The 14,204-nt window shown below is 51.3% G+C and overlaps 1 protein-coding gene across 1 annotated transcript in view; it reads left to right on the top strand.

Moving 5' to 3' along the window:
* Window positions 1–13,941, top strand: part of GALNT16 (polypeptide N-acetylgalactosaminyltransferase 16) — an 88,821-nt gene extending 74,880 nt beyond the window's left edge. The window contains exons 11-15 of the mRNA XM_080658295.1: window positions 744–836; window positions 2,219–2,302; window positions 6,641–6,782; window positions 10,193–10,321; window positions 11,736–13,941. Of these exons, the coding sequence (XP_080514421.1) occupies window positions 744–836; window positions 2,219–2,302; window positions 6,641–6,782; window positions 10,193–10,321; window positions 11,736–11,879 (592 nt within the window). The 3' untranslated portion in view covers window positions 11,880–13,941. The remainder of the gene's footprint in view (window positions 1–743; window positions 837–2,218; window positions 2,303–6,640; window positions 6,783–10,192; window positions 10,322–11,735) is intronic.
* Window positions 13,942–14,204: the final 263 nt, after the last annotated feature.

Genomic DNA, 14,204 nt, shown 5'->3' with positions numbered 1-14,204 from the left:
TCAGGGTGGGAGGATGAAGGTGGGCTGTTCCACCTGGTCTCTCTTGCCTTGACTATCTTTGTCCTTGAGGGTCTTGGAAAACCAGCCAAACGACCGACTGGGAGCTGCCCCCACAGACGAGGCACGGACGCCATGTCCTGACTCTGACTTGGTCAACGTCTGCCCATCCATATCCCTAGCCACAGGCCTTTTCATACATTTTCACATTATAGTTCAGAGAGAGAGACACACACACACATGTACACCGCGGGTTTGTGTTTTTATGTAAATGGGATCCTGCTCTGTGATTTTTATGCAGCATGCTGTTCTGCCACTCACCACTGAATTACAGACATCCTTCCCCGTCAGTGCATCTCAAGCATGGCATTGTTTTCCAAGGTGGCCCAGTACTCCGCCATGTAGAAGGAGTTCCTTATCCTCCACCGATGGGCCTTGAGGTTGCTGCCAATGTTTATTAAACAGATATTCTTGTACATGTCCTTATTGCCCACGTGCAGGTCTGTCGGTAGAATAGATTCCTGGGAGTGGAGCGTCAAAGAGTATACATGAGTTGGTGGATATTGACAGATTGTTCTCCAGAAAGATTATGCTCATTTATACCATCCCAATCAGTCTTGTTCTGCATCTGCTCCTGAGACTTTCACCACCCCATGGTCTCATCAATGCACAGAGCTGATCTTGATCCTAACCCTACCTCTGTCGCCGCCTCGGTGACCTTCTTTTGCTCCTTCCTCTCCTTTTAGGAATACCAAGCGCACTGCAGAGGTATGGATGGACGAATACAAGCAATATTACTACGAGGCCCGGCCCTCGGCCATCGGGAAGGCCTTTGGCAGGTGGGCCCTCCCCCAGCCCTGTTTGCTTCCTCCACCTGAGTTAGCACAACTTTAGCCAGAATACAGCTTGTAGGCACTCAGTGTGCTTAGAAACGGAGCCCCTGCTCCGTGTGCAATGCAGAGACGAGACACTGGTCCTTGAAGAGGATGCAATTCGTAGCAGGGGGGAATAAGCAGGGAGGGCTGTTTATGAAAAAGTGTCTGTGCACAAGCTGCCTGCAGGAAGAGGGACATCTGTGGGAGTGCTTAGGGATGAACCGTCTGCAGAAAACACTTCGGGTTTTGTCTCCACCCCCTGTTGTTCCAAATGTGTCTGGGAGCTGTTAGCCTATTTTCCGGTCTCCGACTGTTATGACGACAGTCTAGTTAAGCATTTTCAAAACGCAGATTGGTTATGAAATCAATTTAGAGGGTTGTCACTAGCATTGTTTTTAAAAAATGAGAGGGATTGAGAACACTGTAGATCAGTAGAGAACAGAATGGAACATAACAGGCAATGGCAGTGAGGGTAGTATTGTTTTTTGCGAAACTCTTATTTCAGTTGTACGCGTCTGTGTGTCCACCTAAATGTGCATACAGGGAAACTTGATCGTAATGTAAGATGCATCTATTTCTCATTTAAGGTTGTGGTCAGAATGATTAGTGGTCATCAGTGAACCTTCCTCCCTCTCTTTAGTTACAGCTATCTCTTAAAAAAAGCGTTTTATCACTGACTGCTTCTTTTCGTGGGAGCTGGCATTTATGAGGACCTGCCCTGTGCCAGGCACTTACGTCCCTTCACTTATTCGGTTCTCGCCAAAGCCTCCTGCGGTGCGTGGTTACGCCTTCCGTTTACTGGAGAAGAAATTGAGGCTCAGAGAGGTGGTGAGGGACATGTCAGCGGCCATTATGGTCTATGTCGCTGAGGAAGGTGAGGAGACCACACTGTGTGCCCACCAACACCTCAGGTGGTCTGATTGGCTAGGTTTCCCTCTACAGCCTGTTCCTCTTGCTGTCAGCCCCTTTCTGCTAAACTGCAGTGCACAGAAGGCAAGCTCGAGTTCATTAGGTCTCTGCTCTCTGTGGAAGCAAGGGCCTGTGCTGAGGGTATGCGTGATGCTGGCTGAGGGCTCCAGGAGTGAGGAGACTGAAGCCCGGCCCCCTGCAGGCTGGGCTGATCTTAAAAGGTGAGCAGGAATTTGAGGAGAGAAATGAGGAGTGTCCAGGAGACCTGGGTGAACTCAACAGCCCGAGAATGACCTGAGGCAGGTGGCTGAGGCTGGAGGGCCGGCTGAGACCCAGCCTCCTGGCCCTGGCCCGCGAGGGAGGGACCCCGGCCAGTCCTCCCGGCGGCTTCCTCCCGTGCTCACTGGCCCAAGCCTGAACCTGGCCTCCTCCTTCAGTGTGGCCTCGAGGATCGAGCAGAGGAAGAAGATGAACTGCAAGTCCTTCCGCTGGTACTTGGAGAACATCTACCCAGAGCTCACGTGAGTGCCGCCTGCAGCCTGTGCATCTGGCCTGGGTGGGGGCCGACAGCTTGGGGGACCCCCGACCCCGAGTCTCCCCATCCCAGGCTGTCCGGCTGGCTTTTCTAGCTGACCGTGTTTATCTCCATGTGAAGGCTTAGGGGGAGCTGGAAGGATGTTACCAGGAGTTAACAGACCGGGTCTTAGAGCTAGAAACAGACATTGTCTCTTTAGGCAAACAACACTGCATTATGTAGCAAAGGCCACAGAAATCATCATGCCCGTTCACTCTGTTCTCCCCCTTCTGGGCGTTTATTCTAAGGAAATGAAGCAACTGAAGCAAAAAAAACTATTGACAAGTACACATTCACTGTAGGCTTCTCTGCTGCGGGGGAGAAATCAAGAAGCAACTAACAATGGGGGCTGGGTTCCGTGAATCATGATTCATCAATTTTAAACAAATATTATGCATCCCTTAACATTGTAATTGTAAAGACTGGAAAATCACGGGAAACGTTTGCTCTAGCAAATTCGGAAGCAACCTGCAAATGGCGTGTGCACTAGAGCCACTTTTTAAAAATATTTTTTATTTATTTTTAAATATATCTTTATTGATTTCAGAGAGGAGAGAAGAGGGAGTGAGAGATAGAAACATCAATGATGACAGAGAATCAATTGATCAGCTGCCTCCTGCACGCCCCCCACTGGGGATCGAGCCCACAACCCGGGCATGTGCCCTGACCAAGCATCGAACTGTAACCTCCTGGTTCATAGGCTGACACTCAACCACTGAGCCATGCTGGCCAGGCTACAGCCATACTTTCTTATTTCAAAATCCTTTGGAGTGTCTTGGCTACATCCACATTTCCTCACCTCCTTCGGGTCTTACTCAAATGACCCCTTCTCAGGGACACCTCCCCTTGAACACTCTGAATTTGCAACCACCCCATCCCCAGCACTCGTGCTTCGTTTTCCTCTGTCGCCGTCACCATTACCTAGTACACACTTGACTGTAAGCTCCAGGAAGGTAGAGGTGTTTCTCTGTTTCATCCACTGCTTTATCTCCGGCCCCTCGAATAGTGCCTGTCACAAAATGGGCTCTCAATAAATATTTTTGACTGAATGACTTGCATAGTCAATAAGCCTCAGTAATAACTTTGAAATTAGCATTCTTCCTCCCATAGCTGTCAGCTTGGAGAGCGGGGTACCCAGGGTAAGGCTTTCTCCCGAAGATGCCGGGCGGCTTTCCAGAACACGCCACCCCTCAGAGCTTGCATATCTTTGAAGGGAAGATTTGATTTTTGAAAAACAGCCATAGTTACATTAGAGGCAAGACGAGTGAATAAGCTAGATTAACCCAGATAATATCATCCTGGGTCCCAAATACAGTGTGACAAGACTGAAACACGTCACAAAAGTAAACGGGACTGACTGGACGCAGTTTCTAAGGAATTCCGGAATCATCTGGGCAATGGCAGCATCCTCAGAATAGAGCTGGCAACTTGGATAACGCCAGGCTGCCTGGATGATAGCTGTGAAGGGAGGAACATTAATTTGTAAAAGTGTAATAACTTCCTCAAGTGACCACTCTTGAGGGGATGGTTTCATTCAGACGTGTCATTCCTGAGGGGAAAGGCCATTTCTTTACATTCTGTTTGCGTTCACACCGCATGTGGATGGAGCCATGGACTCCAGGCCTCGGTGGGAGCTGGGGAGGAGTTGGGAGGGGGGGGATTGAAGGTGTCCTTCCAGTCCTCACCCCAGTCCCCACACAGAGTGTCCCACGTCATCCCCCGAGGACCGAGAGGAAGAAGTATTTTGTAACTGTCAGAAGCCTGGATGGATCGATCCCAAGGCAAGGCAGTGGATGAAACCAGCTATGTTAAATGGGGAGCATAAGTCAGCCTCTGTTTGTTCTGTCACTGCGTGAAAGTAAAAAATGATTTATTGCTGTTAAGGTAGAGACCACACACCTCATTCATACCCCGATGAGTTCTCCCCAGTCCACTGCTCATGCCTCAGTTCTCAGGGGGAGAGGCCAGGGCTTAGAAAGGAGATCAGCTGGCCCAAATGATACCAACTTCCTTCCAAAGGGGATTCTTTTTTTTTTTTTTTTTTTAATATATTTTATTGATTTTTTTACAGAGAGGAAGGGAGAGGGATAGAGAGCTAGAAACATCGATGAGAGAGAAACATCGATCAGCTGCCTCCTGCACACCTCCCACTGGGGATGTGCCCGCAACCAAGGTACATGCCCTTGACCGGAATCGAACCCGAGACCCTTCAGTCCGCAGGCCGACGCTCTATCCACTGAGCCAAACCGGTTTCGGCCCAAAGGGGATTCTAATAGCTGCCCACATGACTGCCAGGGGTGTGGGAGAGAAATGCTGAGGAAGGGAGACCTGGTTTGGCGAAGACCCTATAGGAGGATGTCTGCACTGAAGAATGCCAGAGTACTCTGGTGTCCCCCCCCCCCGTCCCTGCCCAAATTCTCTTCCCGACCAAGGTGACTGGAGGCAGATAAGGTTAGGCACATGGCCAGACTCTAAGCCCCCCTGGTTCCCCATCACTCCCCGTGCGTCCACAATCCAAGATCATGTATAACCTCCTAAACCCACGTATACAAACCTGCGTCTGCCTGGCCGGCACCTTCTTAGGTTTACTGCCCACAGGGTAAGACGCTGTGTCTTATGTCAGTGTGTGTGTGTGCGTGTGTGTGTGTGTGTGTGTGTATGTTCATGTTCATGCATATTTTTGCTGTGCATATAAAGTGTTTTGATGATATAGTATTTTGAAATGCCTGTTTTACTTAACAGTATGCTCTGAACACTTGCCCACATTAGCAGATATTCCTTCACAGTCATTTTTAATAGCTAAAGCATTTTCCATCTTGCAGATGCATCTGTTTTCTTTGTCCATCCCCTATTGTTGGATATCTGTGGGTTTTCAATGTTTTCATGTAATCAGCCACTCTGATGAAGATGGTCCCAATTTTAGTATATGTGCCGCTGAAGCGAGCACTGATGAATATCTTTTAAACGAAATCTCTGCACACATCTATGATTATTGCCGTAGGATATTCAGTTCCCTGAAGTAGGGAAGATGAGGTCAAAGGTGTGCATGTTGCCGAAGCCGGTTTGGCTCAGTGGATGGAGCGTCGGCCTGCAGATTGAAGGGTCCCGGGTTCGGGTCCGGTCAAGGGCATGTACCTTGGTTGCAGGCACATCCCCAGTGGGGGGTGTGCAGGAGGCGGCTGATCGATGTTTCTCTCTCGTCGATGTTTCTGACTCTCTGTCCCTCTCCCTTCCTCTCTGTGAAATATCAATAAAATATATTTTTTAAAAAAGTGTGCATGTTTTTGTTGTTAATCCTCACCAGAACATTGCTTTCCCACTGATTTTTTTTTCAGAGAGATTGGAAGGGAGGGGGAGAGACAGAAAGAGAAACATCGATATGAGAGAGACACATTGATTGGTTGCCTCCTGCACGTGCCCCAACTGGCACCGGGGATCGAGCCTGCAATCAAGGTACGCGCCCTTGACCATAATCGAACCCGAGACCCTTTAGTCTGCGGGCCGATGCTCTAACCACTGAACAACTGGCCAGGGCAAAGGTGTGCACATTGGTAAGGCCTTTGATACATAATAGTGATAACACATTGCCTTCCAGAACAGTTAGGCTAATTTATGTTTCGCCGGTAGGGTAGGAGATGATCCAATCCCACAGCTAGTGCCAACACTGGGCATTGATATTAAGTATATATATTTACATGTATACACATAAGTATATATTGTTACATATGTACTATATTTTATATGTATATAAATACACAATATATACATACTTGTGTGGTAAACAGTGCTGTCTAATCTGTACTTCTTTAAGGCTACTTAGTGAAATTGAACACATTTTCATATTTATTTTACATTGCCCTCTTTAAAGCGTCCCCATCCCTGTTGTTTTGAGATTGCTTACTGAGCCCTCATTCAGGCCCCCGCCTCTCCCCAGGCTCTCCTCTCTCTGGACTGGGGAGTCCTGGGTTTCTGGCCTAAGCTCTCTCCCCCGGGCTCCTCCCAGACCTAGCCTCCAGGCAGTCCCTGGGCTCCTGGCGCTACCCAGAACCCATTGGGGCCCAGGCCTGTCTTCCTTGAGGAATCCCTGCTCCCTTCTCCCCCTTCTCCCCTCCTTGCCGGCTAGGTTTGTCCCCCTACCCCCACTCCCCCCCAATCACCAGCACCACCCCCCCATGCTCCTTCCCCCTGACACCTGGGTGCCCCAGGAGCTGAGGGGCTGCCCTCTGAACCAGCGTGGGTAAGCCCTGAGGAGGGCCGGAAACAAGCCTGGCCCTGCCTTTCTCAGGGTCCCAGTGAAGGAAGTGCTACCCAGCATCATTAAGCAAGGAGTTAACTGCCTGGAATCCCAGGGCCAGGACACTGCTGGTAACTTCCTGCTCGGAGTGGGGACCTGCAGGGGGTCTGCCAAGAACCCACCAGCACCCCAGGTAAGTTGCTGAGGACTCAGAGTGGGGTGAGGGGCTTTCCTCCGCTCATGTTCATCCTCTCTCTGTCTGCACCCTCCACAAACCCACTGTCCCAGGGACCCTGCCAGCCGTCCTCCCACTCTGCTCCTTGGGTCTGTCTGCTTCTGCCACGTTCCCCTCTCCTTTCCAGCTTGTGACACAGTTGCCCTCTGCGCACCGCCCACTGTACACTTACAGAGGGAGAAATGCTGCCCAAACAGCGCCCAGTTCTCTCCTGGGACACAGCTGTGGTCAGCTTTTATGGCGGGCAGCAGGGCATCCAGGACACACGTGCAGAATATGAATGCCAATGCACCCAGGTCAAAACCAGAGCAGGTCACGGAGCCCCCATCATGGACAAGTTTCCTGGCTGCCCCGGTCCCGTGCCATCGTCTCCGCCATGGCCCTCTGGCCAGCTCCAGCCAAACTTCCCTAATATTTTATTATGAAAAAATTTCAAACATGTAGAAAAGTTGAGAGAATTGTACAGTGAATATCCACACACCCACGCCTATTAGAAAACTCTACCACAATATACAGTATATTTGCTTTATCACATAACCAACCTACGCATCCATTGCTGTAATTTTTTTAAATAATTTTTTTTATTGATTTCAGAGAGGAAGGGAGAGGTAGAAACATCAATGATGGGAGAGAATCATGGATTGGCTGCCTCCTGCATGCCCACCACTGAGGATCAAGCCCGCAACCCTGGCATGTGCACTTGACCAGAATCGAACCCAGGACCCTTCAGTCCACAGGCCAATACTCTATCCACTGAGCCAAACCAGCTAGGGCTCCATCACTGTACTTTTGTTTTGTGTGTGTGTGTGGGGGGGGGGGGTTGTTTGTTTTTTTGTTTTGTTTTGTTTTTGGGGTTTTTTTTGTGTGTGTGTGTTTTTTAATTTTTTTTATTTATTTATTTATTTATTTATTTATTTATTTATTTTAATAAATCTTTATTCAGATTATTACAATTGTTTCTCCTTTTTCCCCCCATAGCTCCCCTCCACCTGGTTCCCACCCCACCCTCTGCCCTTACATCTCCCCCACTGTCCTCATCCATAGGTGTATGATTTTTGTCCAGTCTCTTCCCGTACCCCCAACACCCCTTTCCCCCTGAGAATTGTCAGTCCACTCCCTTTCTATGCCCCTGATTCTATTATATTCACCAGTTTATTTTGTTCCTCAGGTTTTTAATTCACTTGATTTTTAGGTTCACTTGTTGATAGATATGTATTTGTTGTTCATAATTTTTATCTTTACTTTTTTCTTCTTCCTCTTCTTTAAGAATACCTTTCAGCATTTCATATAATACTGGTTTGGTGGTGATGAACTCCTTTAGCTTTTTCTTATCTGTGAAGCTCTTTATCTGCCCTTCAATTCTGAATGATAGCTTTGCTGGGTAGAGTAATCTTGGTTGTAGGTTCTTGCTATTCATCACTTTGAAAATTTCTTGCCACTCCCGTCTGGCCTGCATAGTTTCTGTTGAGAAATCAGCTGACAATTGTATGGGTGCTCCCTTGTAGGTAATTAACTGTTTTTCTCTTGCTGCTTTTAATATTCTCTCTTTGTCTTTTGCTCTTGGCATTTTAATTATGATGTGTCTTGGTGTGGTCCTCTTTGGATTCCTTTTGTTTGGGGTTCTGTGCGCTTCCTAGACTTGTAAGTATATTTCTTTCACCAGGTAGGGGAAGTTTTCAGTCATTATTTCTTCAAATAGGTTTTCAGTATCTTGCTCTCTCTCTTCTTCTGGCACCCCCATAATTCTGATGTTTGTATGCTTGAAGTTGTCCCAGAGGCTTCTTACACTATCTTCAACTTTATGGATTTTTTTTTTTGCTTTTTGCTTTTTCAGTTGAGTGTTTTTTGCTTCTTTGTATTTCAATTCTTTGACTTGATTCTTGTGTTCCTCTAGTCTGTTGTTGGGTCTCTGTATAACATTTTTTATTTCAGTCAGTGTATGTTTAATTTCTAGTTGGTCCTTTTTCATATCTTCGAGGGTCTCGTTATATTGATCGGCCTTTTCTAGGATATTCTTGAAAAGCCTTATAACCGTGGTTTTGAATTCTATATCCAGCCGTTCGTTTTCCTCCATTTCTTTCGTCTGTGATCTGTTTCTTCGTCTCCCCATTTTTCACTGCTTCCCTGAGTTGGTAGGGTAGCTTTGTGTGCTAGGTTTCCTATATGGCCCAGTGGGTCGACCTCCCCAGTTAACCTGAGGTGGATACTCTTGGTGCACCCCTTTGTGGACTGTGTGTACAGCCTTGTTGTAGTTAAGTCTTGATTGTTGTTGGTATCACTGGGAGGAATTGACCTCCAGGCCAGTTGGCTGTGAGGATCAGCTGTGTCTATGCTGGGAGAAGTTCAGTGCTGGAGACAGCCTTATAGGATTAGATTTGCCAAATTGCAAAAGCCTCTGTGCTCAGCTTGGACGGGGTGGAGTCTCAGGGCGGAGCAGACAGTTTTGGCTTCCTGTCAGCCTTGCCCTTGCGCATGCGCACCTCCAGACCTCTGCCTTCCCCGACTCCCGAGTCTCCACCCGAGAGTCCAGATTTCCCCTGCAAGAGCGTGGGTCCCCAGGGACTCACCTGGAATTGGGGTTCTGTGCAGTCAGAACTGGGGCTCAGTGCAGTCAGGAGCCTCTGACTCCCTTCCACTAGGGAAAGCCTGTGGCAACCTCTGCAGTCCTGTGCGCACTGGCGCGCGTGCCTCCAGACCTCTGTCTTCCCCGGCTCCCGAGCCTCCGCCCGAGAGTCCAGACTCCCCCCCATAAGAGCGTGGGTCCCCAGGGGCTCGCCTGGAACTGGGGTTCAATGCAGTCAGAACTGGGGTTCAGTGCAGTCAGGAGCTTCTGACTCCCTTCTGCTAGGGAAAGCCTGTGGCAACCTCCGCAGTCTTTGTGCACACTGGTGCATGCACCTCCCGACCCCTTCCCGCTGGGGCTCCCCCGGGTCTCCCCCGGGTCTCCAAGTGTCCGGGTGCCTTTCTCTCTACCTGACAGTCCAGACTCCCTCTGTATGAGCCTGGGTCCACGGGGTTTCGCCCGGAACTGGGGTTCAGTGCAGTCGGAACTGGGGTTCAGTGCAGTTGGGGGCTTCCTTCCCCCTCCTGCCAGAGAAAGTCAGCCAGGCTCTCAGCCGCCCTTCCTTTCTGCATGCACAAAGCCCCTTTGCCGTACCTCCAATTCTCTGTGAGCTTTTCTCTTTCCTTCTAGTTGTAGAATTTCCACTCAGCCAGCCTTCCTGTGGTTCTGGATGGTGTCCGTTCTTTTAGTTGTAGTTTTGAAATTGTTGTGCGAGGCAGCAGTTTAGGTGCTTACCTATGCTGCCATCTTGGTTTCTCCCCATCGCTGTACTTTTGACTCAGCCTTCCTGGTCCCTGTCTTGCAGGCATGGCTGTTCAGTGACCACCTCATCCAGCAGCAGGGGAAGTGCCTGACCGCCACCTCCACCTCCACCTCCACCTCCCCTGGATCCCCGGTCGGACTACAGACATGCAACCCGAGAGAAGGCAAACAGGTAAGCCTCCTTGTCCCTGCGCTCAGGATGGCCAGCATGTCCAGGAGGACAGGCAATGCGGGTGGCAGCCCCTTGCAGGGGAGCCCCAGGCTGAGACATATAGACTCAAATAAACCCTCCGGAATGAGGACCTGTGCAGGCCTAAGTCATTATCTAAGTCACGTGTATGATTTTACTTATGAGGAAGTTCTTCAGGCAAGTATTTGTTAAATGTCTGCCCTACCAACTGGGAGCTGAATGAGGGCAGGGACTCTGTCAACACCGTACCTGGCCTCTGACAACCCCCACAGCCAAAATAAAGGTTCGCCTTTACTGAGAGCTATACTAGGAGTTTTACATGGACCATCCCACCTAATCCTCCCAGCAACCCCCGACGAAGGCTCTAGCACTACCCATTTTATAGGGGACAAGACCAAGGCTTCCTAAATCAGAGACATCAGTGTTAACTCACACAGCTGGGATGGGGTGGAGCTCAAACCTGGGTAAAAAAAATAATAAATAAATAAATAAATAGGTAAATAAATAAATAAATAAATAAAACCCGGGTAAGTGATGCTGAGCCCACAGTCTTAGCCCAGCTCATAGTAGACGCTCAGTAAGTATTTCTTAACTGCTGGCTGACTGGGGACACAGATGCAGCGTGACTTCCAACTTGTCCTGCCAGCCACACTTCATCCTCCATCCAGGCACTTCCAAAATGTTCTACGGGAACAACCCTCCTTCCCCTGTCAAGCCTCGGGAAGAGGAGGCACCAGGAGGTGAAGGCACTGACCCGGGAGGCCCATCATGACTCTTATGGGGACTCAGGGCCCACTCCATCCGCTGGCCTCACTCTTCCTCTCTGCAGAGATGGCGGCCAGTTCCTACTAATGGGTGTGGGTACCGGCTTCACAGTCATAGGCCAGGGAGAAGCTTAGAGCTGCAGGAAGAAGAAATCCCATCTGAAGGAGTCACCTGGTCCAGGAACTCAAGCTCACGTGTCCCAGTGTCCCCAGGAAGCAGTGGGGAAGCCTGGGCAAGGCTCAGGTGAACTGAGGTCACCGTCCAGTTACAGCCGAGCAGCTCCCTCAGCCCCAGGCAGTCATGAAAGGAGGCTGGAAACGCAGATTCTTTTGTGGCAACTAAGCCAAATTTTAAATTAACGCTGTGCAGGCCAAACAAAATATATCCCTGGGTTAGATTCAGCCCCTGCGCCTCTGATCCAGACACTGACTTTGGGCCAAACTACAGAACAAGCGTGCATTGGGAGGAGGCTCAGCTCAATGAAAGGGACACACGGACTGTTTAAACGGGGGTAAGGGGTGTCCTGGGTATATGCAGGGCATTTACATACATGTGCAGTGAAGGCGTGAACATTATTCTTACTTTTAATCACTGTTTTCTCCTTCTCCGCCTTCCCTGCTTCTCCCCCCAGAGATGGAGGAGAAAAGCCTCTTTCATCCAGCATTCGGTCAGCGGCCTCTGCCTGGAGGCCCAGCCCACCCAGCTGGTGACCAGCAAGTGCCAGGCTGACGCCCCGGCCCAGCAATGGCAGCTGTTGCCGCAGCCGCACACATGATGGCAGCCCGGGGCCTCCTGTACCTTCTGCATGAGACTTTGGGACTGGAAGGGGGTTAGGGTGGGGGAGTGTAAAGCGGGCCGTTTCCATCTTCTCACATTTCTGCCGGAACCATCAGCAAACACCCCTGCCATGAGACACCATTCTCCAAAGCTTGCACAGGGCGGGCCTGGGGGGCGTGCCTCAATGCCCAGGCTGCCGACCAGCCCTCACCCCGGGAGAGAAGGTCAGGATGCTGGACCGCTGCTGGGTAGAGACTGGGCAGGTGCCCTCACATCTTTGTCCCCTCCCTTCTCCTTCCTGGGGGCCTGGACAGTGGTTTGGGTGCCCTCCTGTTGTCTGGGTAGATCAAGGACAGAAGCCCACCTAGGGTCCCCACTGTGTCACAGGGCCTGCTTGAGAGATCATGGGAAGAGAATGTAGGTGGCATGGATGGGGAAACTGAGGCTGGGAGGAGAGGGGCAGCCTGCAGTGTGGGTGGAGAACCAGAAGGACGTGAGTAGCTCAGTGCTGGGCTGGGTGTGGGAGTGATGGGGTCGGGAGCAGAGGATGGGTGATTTGCAGAAGGACATGGACAGGAAAGCAGCACAGCACCCAAAGAGTGGGTCTCCTCCCGGGGACCCAACCTCCCATACTGCACCAGCCCCCGGGCACTGTGCCTGCCTCCATCCTATGCTCTGGTCCCCACTTTTTAGAAAGAGGCTGCAGGGCAATCTTCAGGGGCAGCCTTGGGACACTGTTAATTAAACAGATCCCGCTTCTGTTTGGCCATGTGTCAGGACAAGGCGTCTCCCTTTGGGCCTTACTGACCTGCTGGCACCCCGTGCCCCTTGTCCGGGCCCACCAGGAAGACCCCGTAAGGACAGGCAGCCACCATGCCATGCACCACTGAGCTGCCCCATCCTCGTTCGCAGTGACGCCTGCCTTCTCCAAAGCCTTTGTCTTTGTAAACAGCATGATGGAATGGGGGTGGCCCATAAGAACGGGACCTCCGTCTGGAGCATCGGCGTTCCCTAAGTCATTAGGGAGTAAGTCACCAGGCTCAGCCTCATGCTCCCCCCCCCGCCCCCCCCCCCCCCACACACACACACACTTCAGGAGGGAGGCCCCAGAAGGTCAGTCACTGCAGTGGGCGGAAGGCTGGCTGGTGACTCCTGGTTGTGTAGAGAGGTCCCACGTACTTCTCACAGCCCATGGCCTTTCCCCCACCCCATGGCCTGGTCTCAGAACCACTTCTGCTATTCTCCGTGCTCCTCCCACCCCATGGCTCAGGCAGTGTGATCTTGGGCAAAAGACTGGTGGTGCCAGGACCCCTAGAGGTCCCCCTCCCAAAGCAAACCAGCCTGAGACCAGCCTTGGGAGTTCATGGATTCCAGAAGGCCTAGGAATCTCCTGAAATTGCCCCCAAAATCATGCATGTGTGTGCATAGATGCCTTTTCCTGAGGAGAGTGTCTACGGACTTCCCCAGCTTCTTACAGAAGCCCTTGGCCCCTAAAGGGTCTGAACCTCTGCTCTGGATTGGAGCTGCCATGCCCATTTCTCTCCCTGGTGCACCTGAGCTGCTGTCGCCTGCTCCCTCCATGCAGCCCTTGGGGCCAGGAGCCAAAGGTCCCTGGGCCATAGCACCCACCCTGAGGGTTCTCAGTGGTTTCCTCTCACCTCCTGGCTCTCACTGGCATCCGCTCGGCAGTGTTCCTGTGCCCCCGCGGGTACCCCGTGGTCTCACAGCATGGGGGCCACGCTCCTCCCATCCTCTGCTGTGATGTTTCGTCCACCACCATCTCCACGGTGCGTGCTCACCCTGGCGGGCAGCGTGGACCTTTGGGGCCAGGGCGTGAGGGCTTCTCTTGAATGTAAGAGGACTGCAGCTCAGAGTGCCTCAGAAAGGCCCCTCCTTCCCTGTCAGACCAGGCTCGGCACTTGTCAGCCCCCATCTGTGGGACTCAGCCCTGTTCTGTTTTTGCTTTTCCTCTTCTTGACCAAAGCATGTGCCACTCGCTGTCCTGGAGGACCTCGCCTTTAGGAAACACACACCTGGAATAAAACCACTTCTCACACCGACACGTGCACCGGTGCCTTTCTGACTCCAGAGTCGAGCCCCTCAGCGCCACCCTCCCCTGCCTCGGAGTGAAGTTGGGGCCTCTATTCAAGTCTCACCCCCTCCTGCACCTGAGAGCTTGCTCCTCGGCCTACCTGCCCCATCGTACCCCAGGGACTCCTGGACGACAGGTTGGCTGCTCTGGGGGAGCCAGCAGGTGGCCCTGCTGCTGGGGCAGGCTGGGACCAGAGCCCAGGCTCCTGTGACCTCACTGAGAGACACTGCT

This window comes from Plecotus auritus (genome assembly GCF_963455305.1).
Source record: "Plecotus auritus genome assembly, chromosome: 1".
Taxonomy (NCBI): Eukaryota; Metazoa; Chordata; class Mammalia; order Chiroptera; family Vespertilionidae; genus Plecotus; species Plecotus auritus.
Note: the sequence above shows the minus strand (reverse complement) of the source record. Positions and strands in the feature narration are given on the sequence as shown.